The 9,402-nt window shown below is 36.8% G+C and overlaps 1 protein-coding gene and 1 long non-coding RNA gene across 2 annotated transcripts in view; one reads left to right on the plus strand and one right to left on the minus strand.

Annotated features, from left to right (window-relative positions):
• The first annotated feature begins 4,258 nt into the window (after nucleotides 1-4,258).
• Nucleotides 4,259-5,894, plus strand: LOC111610424 (gastrula zinc finger protein XlCGF57.1-like). The gene has a single exon (XM_023344629.1). It carries the CDS (start codon nucleotides 4,259-4,261, stop codon nucleotides 5,714-5,716), a length of 1,458 nt encoding a protein of 485 aa, XP_023200397.1. The 3' UTR covers nucleotides 5,717-5,894.
• Nucleotides 5,895-7,105: 1,211 nt separating this feature from the next.
• The window catches only part of LOC111610475, a 4,238-nt gene continuing 1,941 nt past the window's right edge, over nucleotides 7,106-9,402 (minus strand). The window contains exons 3-4 of the long non-coding RNA XR_002753654.1: nucleotides 8,026-9,402; nucleotides 7,106-7,797 (exon numbers count right to left, since the gene is read on the minus strand). The exon at nucleotides 8,026-9,402 is cut by the window's right edge and continues 1,215 nt beyond it. This is a non-coding gene — a long non-coding RNA (uncharacterized LOC111610475). The remainder of the gene's footprint in view (nucleotides 7,798-8,025) is intronic.

The following is a 9,402-nucleotide window of genomic DNA, read 5'->3' on the forward strand; positions in this document are numbered from 1 at the left end:
CCAATGCTAAGCTAACGGTTACGCAAAACAAAAATACCTACCTTCATAGTCAAACAGGTATTGTTCGGTGAAGAATTTGTAGCCTTTGTCTAATTTAGATTTTTTTGTCAGAGAGAACTGGTTTGCAAATCGTGATATATCTTCAAATCTTATTTTAGGCAAATGTTTTAGAGACTGTGTAAACTCCATGCTCCGGTAATCTGTCTGATCAACATATGCTGTCAGATTTATACATCTCTCTCTCTCTCTCTCTCTCTCTCTCTATATATATATATATATATATATATATATATGACATATATATATATGAAATAGACAACTTTATCATTACTTACTATGTACACCGGAACTAAGGATACACAGCTTCGAGCCAAAACGGAAGTTGTGTGACGTCATGTGAAAAGGGTCTATTGTATCTGTTTGAAGCAGTTAGTTTTTCTGAACAAAGAAGGACAAACAACTCCTTCCCGTTCGGGAACCGTAAGGCCGATCCAAAAACCATTTGAAGCATATGAGAGGGCTATTTCTCCTCTCTGATAGTACCACGATTCATATCTGTAGCTCTCTCTGCACTAACCTGAGAGAAATATTCAGGCTTTTATTTTGAAATTTTCAGCAAGCTTTATTTTAAAGGGCTACACTAATCCTATGAGTAACAGTGTTTGGGTTAAATCAATTATATACTGGCCAAAACAGACAGGAGTTCTAAGTGGCAGCAAGGCCCTCTGTTTTTACTGAGTGTTAGTTAGAACTACAGATATGGCGTATTTGTAGTCCTAATCAGCCGCCCTCCCCTCCTGTGTTCCGTTGCTATGGTAATTAATCATCTGCTAACTGTCCTGCAGTCAAAACAATTCCTTCCCGTTCGGGATCCGTGATATGTATTTGAAAACCGTTTGAAGCATATGAGAGGGCTATTTGTCGTCTCCAGTAGTACCGCAATTTATATCTGTAGCTCTCTCACAGTAATAGCAGTGATGAGGCAAAGATGGTGTGCGCGGAGCTTTGAAATTTTTCAGAAATACATGGAAGTGAATCTGGGAGAGCGTCAGTTACCCTGGCGCATGATTTCGTCGCCATCGTAACTCCGATTACCACTACAAGTAATAGCTCCCCTCCCGGCATCGAGCCGAACCAACTTTTGTGGGTGGGCACGCAGCGGTATGAGCCGCATTCCAGTTGACGGAAGAAAAATAAACTAGTAAATTCCTGAAAAAATTTAACCGGGGCCTGCCAAAGTGTGCACGTCGGTTTCAGCATCAGGTTTCTGATGCTGAATATTAGCATCAATGCTAAAGAAAGCTGCAACGAAAGCAATAGCATAAGGAGACCCACTAACATGGACTTGCACCATTCAGTATGATAAAGTAAGTGTATCAGCTAAAATTTGCCAAAATGCTAATGTTAGCATGATTGCTGTCAGTAGCATGTGGGGCATCACTAGGATGTTTTCTATAATTGACTTAATCCATTCAGTATACTAAACATGGCTAATAAGTCAGAAAAATAGCTAATAGCTTATTTAAGCTAAAAGGCTAATGCTTGAGGGGGATATTGAGACTTTTATTTTGAAAAAACCTGTAAGCTTCATATTAAATGGCCACAGTAATCCAATGTCGAACAGTGGTTTGTTTAAACCAGTCACATAAAGCCCAAAATAGCAATTACTTGATGTAAAAATGGTCAATGCTTTTATTTTGAAATTTTAAGTAAGCTTCATTTCAAAGGGCCAAAGTTCTCCCATGTGTAACAGTGTTTGGGTTAGATCAGTTCTATACAGCCCATAGCAGCAAGTCGTTCTAAATGGCAGCTCAGTCCTCCTCTGTTTTAACTGAGTCTTCCACCATAGTTAGAACTACAGTGATGCGTATTTGTAGTCCTAAGCAGCAGCCAATAGCCTCCTGAGTTCCGTTGCTATGGTAAATAATCCTCTCTGCCAACTGTCAGCTGTGAGTGAGACATGCAGGGGGAGACAATAGAGCTTTGGAACTGATGTCTGGCGCAGTCGCTCGGCGCCATCTTTTGAGGCCACAGACCAAAACAAACTTTATTCCGGCGTTTTCATTGTGTTACCGACCGCATCAAAGTTGTTTTCAAGTTGGATATTGGATTTTCGCACGCTGCAGAGTAAGCTCAAGGTTGATCCGATTTATGAACGCTAATCCCGGCCAGCTGTTCTCTACCGCTCCCTCCTCAAGCGCTCAGAGGTTCGGGGACCGTCAGATTTCCGAACCAAACACTCCTGTAAATAAATGCTTTGCCTTCTGACCAACTGGTACAAAAAAGGGATAGTTCATGCTATTACATGAGGCACACTATCCACTATTAAAATTTCAGGTCATATTCAATATTTTAAATAATTTTAATATTAAGTAATGTTTTCTTCAATAGCTTCTAAATCGTCTGCCCTATTCACTCAAAATCAGTGTGAAATTGTTCTACTGACTGTATAGATGAAGCATACTCATCTTTATTACATTTTGAGCCCTTTTTTATTTTTTAACTAAGTTTATATTTTAAAAAAAATGTTCGTAAGATGCATTACCTCAGATGATCATCACATTTGTTACCTGTAATCTTCAATAACATAAAATTTTAGGACAGGATCTATTTCATTACATGTTCACTTCTTCCCTGAATTATGTTAAATACAACAAATATTTACTTAAAGTGTGATCTATTTCATAACATTTACTTGTCACCTTTATTGTTTACCCTGAAATGTTTAATTACACATTAAATGTTTAAAGATGGGCTCTTTCATCTGGTTTGATTATTTACATTAAATATATACTGCAAAATGTGATTATATAATTGTTTGCTTTAATCATATAAAATGTTTATTTGAAAAGTATAATCTTTCATTACATGTATGTTTATTACTTGAAATATTTTAAATATAAATTTTTACTTGAAATGTGATTCATGTCATCACCTGTTTACATGCAACTTGAAGAGCTTGAATTAAACGTCTCATGAATGTTTTACCACATTAAATTATGAAACACATAATTCAACACAAATGGTTCCTGTTCCTCCTCAGGGTGTGCAGCCTTGCTGAGCGCTTCTCCTGGGGTTTCTTCCTCAGCCTCTCCGACTCGCTCCTCTTCTCCTCTGTGTTTTCATTATTTACCTCTTCTGGGGTAAATAATAAAAACACAGTCTCTGTAACTTGTTGATCCACCATAGTCTTGCTGTATCGCCTCTTTAATTTAATTTTACATATATTGTCCAGTTGATGTCACAGTAGAGCAAATGAAGCACCGTGGTGCATCGGCTCATGAGTCGAATGATTGGATGGAGTTCCTCAGGGTTTCATGAAGCTGCATCTCACCATCACTACTTTTCATTGTTTCCTCTCCTGCTCTGGTCAAAACCCACAGGCCCAACCCAGTGCATGCTGGTCCTATACCAGTCCCTATACTTACAGAAAATGGACCCACAGTTCTTAATGTCTAACTTACAAAAGTAAATAATAAACACAAAGCAACAAAAATTAAACAATTATTAACCTATAAATAAACTCTGTAAATAAACCCCAAAAATATAAAGTGAACTAAAATCAAATTTTAATACAAATAAAAGTAATAAAAATAAATATCGTGAAATAATACAATTTACTGTTAAATATGAACAATAATCCCTACTAAAATTAATTTTGTAATAAATAAAATATATTTTTAAGATCCGATCATTTGAGAATTCTCCAAATGTCAGCTGGATATATCAACTGATCTGTATCTCTGTCTACACTCTTGAATTTTCAAGGGTTTTTGTTGTTCATTTCTGTATTAAACGATAAACAATTTCTCCCATTTACTTCAGTAAAGTTAACAATTACTCTTTTTCTCTGTTTTCTTCTCCAGATTTCCTGAAGTGTAACGTTTATAACCAGGAGAGGAGATCCACTCTGGACCAGGAGGAGTTGGAACCTCTGCAGGTAAAACAGGAAGAGCCAGAAGATCATCAGATAAAAGAAGAGCAGGAGGATCTAAAACACCAGCAGATAAAAGTGGAAGAGAAAGACGTTTACTGCAGTCAGGGTGAAGAACAGATTGAATTAAAACAGGAGACTGATACCTGCATGGTGGTTCCTGTTGATGAGCAAGCAGACCACACTGAATCAGAACCAAACAGGAACCAAGTCATCTTCCAGGAAGCTGCTGAAGCTGAGATCCAAAATCAGGAAAGAAGAAAACCTTTCTCATGTGTCATCTGTAAAAAGTGTTTGACTTTCAAATCTGCTTTTGAGCCTCACATGAGAACTCATACGTGTGAAAAGCCGTTTACATGTGTGACTTGTGGGAAAAGTTTTAGTCATAAACATGTTTTAACTCAGCACATGATGATTCACACTGGTGAAAAGCCGTTTTCATGTGTGACCTGTGGAAAAAGTTTTAGTATAAAACAGAGTTTAACTTACCATATGATGACTCACACTGGTGAAAAGCCGTTTTCATGTGTGAATTGTGGAAAAAGTTTTAGTATAAAACAGAATTTAACTCAGCACATGATGATTCACACTGGTGAAAAGCCGTTTTCATGTGTGACCTGTGGAAAAAGTTTTAATCAAAAACAGAGTTTAACTCGGCATATGATGACTCACACAAGTGAAAAGCCGTTTTCATGTGTGACCTGTGGAAAAAGTTTTAATCGAAAACAGAGTTTAACTCAGCACATGATGATTCACACTGGTGAAAAGCCGTTTTCATGTGTGACCTGTGGAAAAAGTTTTAGTATAAAACAGAGTTTAACTTACCATATGATGACTCACACTGGTGAAAAGCCGTTTTCATGTGTGAATTGTGGAAAAAGTTTTAGTATAAAACAGCATTTAACTCAGCACATGATGATTCACACTGGTGGAAAACCGTTTTCATGTGTGACCTGTGGAAAAAGTTTTAGTATGAAACAGAATTTAACTCAGCACATGATGATTCACACTGGTGGAAAACCGTTTTCATGTGTGACCTGTGGAAAAAGTTTTAGTCGAAAAGACTTTTTCACTCAGCACATGATGATTCACACTGGTGAAAAGCCGTTTTCATGTGTGACCTGTGGAAAAAGTTTTAGTCGAAAAGACTTTTTCACTCAGCACATGATGATTCACACTGGTGAAAAGCCGTTTTCATGTGTGACCTGTGGAAAAGGTTTTAGGCATAAATCGGCTTTAACTCAGCACATGATGATTCACACTGGTGAAAAGCCGTTTTCATGTGTGACCTGTGGAAAAAGTTTTAGTATAAAACAGAAATTAACTCGGCATATGAGGATTCACACTGGTGAAAAGCCGTTTTCATGTGTGACCTGTGGAAAAAGTTTTAATCAAAAACAGAGTTTAACTCGGCATATGATGACTCACACAAGTGAAAAGCCGTTTTCATGTGTGACCTGTGGAAAAAGTTTTAATCGAAAACAGAGTTTAACTGAGCACATGATGATTCACACTGGTGGAAAACCGTTTTCATGTGTGACCTGTGGGAAAAGTTTTAATCGAAAACAGAGTTTAACTGAGCACATGATGATTCACACTGGTGGAAAACCGTTTTCATGTGTGACCTGTGGAAAAAGTTTTAGTATGAAACAGAAATTAACTCGGCATATGATGACTCACTCTGGTGAAAAGCCGTTTTCATGTGTAACCTGTGGAGAAAGTTTTCGTCACAAGGTGAGTTTAATTCACCACTTGAGGCGTCACACAGGTGAAAAGCAGTAGAAATATTTTCCATACGTGTTCTATGTTGAGGTTCACTATAGAACTGATTAGGTTTAAAACTAGAATGAAAGACTGTAGGGGTTTCATGTCTATATAGCTGAAAATTTGTTGTATTTGTTAAATGTGATCATTTGGATGCTTGGAGATGTGCAACCATGACACATTTTTCTTCATTGATGTTTTGTTTTTCTGGTATATTCTGTATCAATAAACAATAATGATAAACTGTATGTTATTGTATTAACATACTGTTTATGTCAAACTGTATGTTGTGTGTGTACAACGTGAAGAGCAGAGGGCTCAGCACACAGCCCTGAGGAGTGCCAGTACTGATGCTGATAGATGAAGAGGCTTGGGGGGCCACTGACTATTTCATGCATTAACAGAGTTTGACCGGACATGGACTCCCTTCCAGAACATTCTCACATGATTGGACTTGAGGGATTGATTTGTATTATTCTGTACCATAGAGAGAGTTAGTGGGGTTTATTTAAAATCTGCAAGAAAAGCATTTGATAGTTTTGTCTTTAAAGTAAAATGAGATTGAATCTGATTTCATTTCTTTCAAATTACATTAACTAATTTTACTCTACCTAATTTAAATCTTTTCAAATAAAATAAAATGCATTTGTACTTTAAAGAAAATGCAAGATTCACCACAAACTAATATTCATGCATTGATTACACAAAGTACATGTGATTATTTTCAAGTATTTTCTTTTTTCTCTTGTTTTACCTGTAATATTTAGCTTTTTTCTGCTGAAGAATTTAGATTACTGTCTTTTTATGTTTGTTTATTTTAGAAAGAAATAAAAGTAACATTTCACTCAAGATGAAAAGTTTTGAGTTTTCCTTTAGTGTATGTTATGCCTTATACTTGAACCCAGTAGATGGTGGCACTACAGCTATACTGGTTGTAGCCACTGTGGTTCCTGTAACTGATGGGAACAAGGAGGACTTTGAGTGGCGCAGGAAAAACAAAACACACAGAAATATATCGGATTTAGAAAAGGCGGATTTGGGCATAAACTAGTATGTGAATGGTTCGGTTGGAAATGGAGATAGGAAATGAGGAAGACATGGATTTTGAAGGCCAGTGGGGAGAGGAACAGGGAGAGGACATGGAAGAAATAAGATAGATGAAAAAGTAAATTGGCGATATTCATGGTAGTAAACAAGAACTGGAAGGAAGTAGTTCAGAAGAAGAAAGGATAGTTAGGAGGAAAGTTGTGAGGGAGGAATTTAAAGTAATATAAAAAATTAAGAACTGGGATGTGCTGTGGTGGCGCAGGGGTTAAGCACAACCCACATATGGAGGCCTTAGTCCTCGACGCAGGTTCGATTCCCGGCCTGGCGACCTTTGCCGCATGTCTTCCCCTTTTCTCATTACCCACTTTCCTGTCAATAAACTCAAATAAAGGCCACTAGAGCCAATAAAACCTTTAAAAAAAAAATTAAGAACGAAGAAGAACAGGATAACATCAGCCCCATTGTGGCGTCAAGAGAAAGAAAATTGGAGATGTTGAAATGGTAAAGATTTTGAGAGATGGAAACTTATTGGTAGTTTGTACAAATGAAGAACAAAAGAATAAGGCTTTGAATGTGGATAATATCTGTAAAAAAAACTATTGGAGAAAAAAAATCATGGGAGAAATAAAAAAAAATTGGAGTGATTTATGGGATCCCTCTAGATGAAAATCTGTGGCGGTACCAGTGTGATCCAAATGGGTAACTTGAATTTAAGACCATAAATTTAATAAATATAAGGTTGCAATAATTCTACTTAAAAAGTTACCTTTAAGGCACACAGGCCCGCTACAGATGAGGCTTGAGACAATTTCACCCAATTCAATAATTTAATTTATTGCATAATTGTTTTCATTCTAGTCGAAAAAAATACACCAATTTAAAACCATTTAAAAACATTAAAATAACAGTTATGGCTCAACTCAAAGATGGCTGTGCAAATCAGGGTAGTGGCCTACAAAAAACAAACAAACAAGAAGAATACAAGAAAATCGTGCACCAAACCAGAAGGAGTACCACCACCCGGAAAGTCCAACACCACGAGCCGACCGTTCCTGTCAAAATAAAGGACAGGAATAATGTACAGGTATTATAAAATATTATAAAATATTATTTATTGTACAGTTATTATATAATAACTGTACATTATTTCATAATTATACAGTTCAGTCCACTACAAATCAAGCAGCAATAGTCCAAACTAAGAACCCGTCCTGGGTCGAACCGCCACGCCGCCCAGAGCGGTGTTCTATCAGATAGCCATACATGTCAGAATAGCATACCTATGGTAAGAGCGCATGCGCATTCTGCAGGAGGTCCGCGATATTGAGAGGAGTCGTCAGCTTGTCATACGCGAGAAGAGACACAATAAAAAGTAAGTAAATAAATTAAATTTAATGCTGCTGCAGCTGCAGTAAACTACAAAACACGCCCTGTTTAAATTCACGTCCCCCAGTTCCTTAATATTTTTGGGTTGGATAACATGTCTGCTAACTTGGATAGCATGTCGTGTATGTGATATGTTAACCTGAAAAGCCTTCATGTTCCGGAGTAAGACAGGGAAGTATACTGTCCTCTCACCTTTTTAACATCTACATAGATGAACTTAATGTTGGCATCCACCGTTACCAACATTAAATGAATCAGACGTATGAAAACGCAATTTTTACCCACACTGAAACTGGGGCAAAACCAGTGTTTCACTCTTGAAACAAATTCTTATCTTCATTAATGTATATGAAAAGCGTTCATGTTAATTTTGTTTTTATATGTGCTTTACATTTACACATATCTAGTTTATGCAAATTGAGGTTGTTTTTGGAACATGAAGGCTTTTCAGGTTAACAGATCACATACATGAGTACAGCCACCTGGGTTATGTATTAGTCACTGTCAGTGTGACTTTTGCCTCAATTAATAAAAGACAGGAGATGTTCTTGAGTCACTTGAAGTCCCTGTGTTCACCAGGCGTTGCCAGGAAGGACATGGCATCCACCAGTGTTGTCAATAAAAAATTGGGATCTCTCAATTGCATTTAAACTCGCTGTTGTGTTTTCTGCAGTATTTCAAGAATTGCATTGTTGGATGCACATGCATAAATATGTTGATTACAAGGTTTTTTTGTATTAAATCGGAATAAAAAAGGATGGATATGAAGAAGCTTTCACTACAAACTTTTTTTTATTTATTTTAATTTTGTATTTCTTGTCCTAAGAGCTGATATTTCACAGAAATGTCATATTATTGCAGCACCAGTTGGCGTGTTTAGTAGCAGGAGTAGGTGTGTTTTGTTGTGTACGCAGCTGCAGCAGGGTATTATTATATATTTGAACAATTTGCAGTGTCTAATGAATTGTCTTGTTTAAATGCTTGCTGTGGAAGTCTGTGTGAAACCTGTTGATCTGTTTTGTTAATATTCTAACAATCAAAAACACAAGATGGCTTAGGAGCATATCACCGAATTTTTCATTCCAAACGGAACAAATTTTCCCTTAGGCTATACCGGAACAGTCCAAAGCATTAAAAAAATCCAAAGATATATGACATACTAAATTGCAGTATTTTCTGTTATGTACTAGTATAACATGATGGCTTGTCAACAGAATATAAAGAGGTAGTACTTGACTATTTTTGGTAAAGTACACTCTAAATGCCTTTAT

The sequence above is a fragment of the Xiphophorus maculatus genome, chromosome 13 (assembly GCF_002775205.1).
Source record: "Xiphophorus maculatus strain JP 163 A chromosome 13, X_maculatus-5.0-male, whole genome shotgun sequence".
NCBI classification, from domain to species: domain Eukaryota; kingdom Metazoa; phylum Chordata; class Actinopteri; order Cyprinodontiformes; family Poeciliidae; genus Xiphophorus; species Xiphophorus maculatus.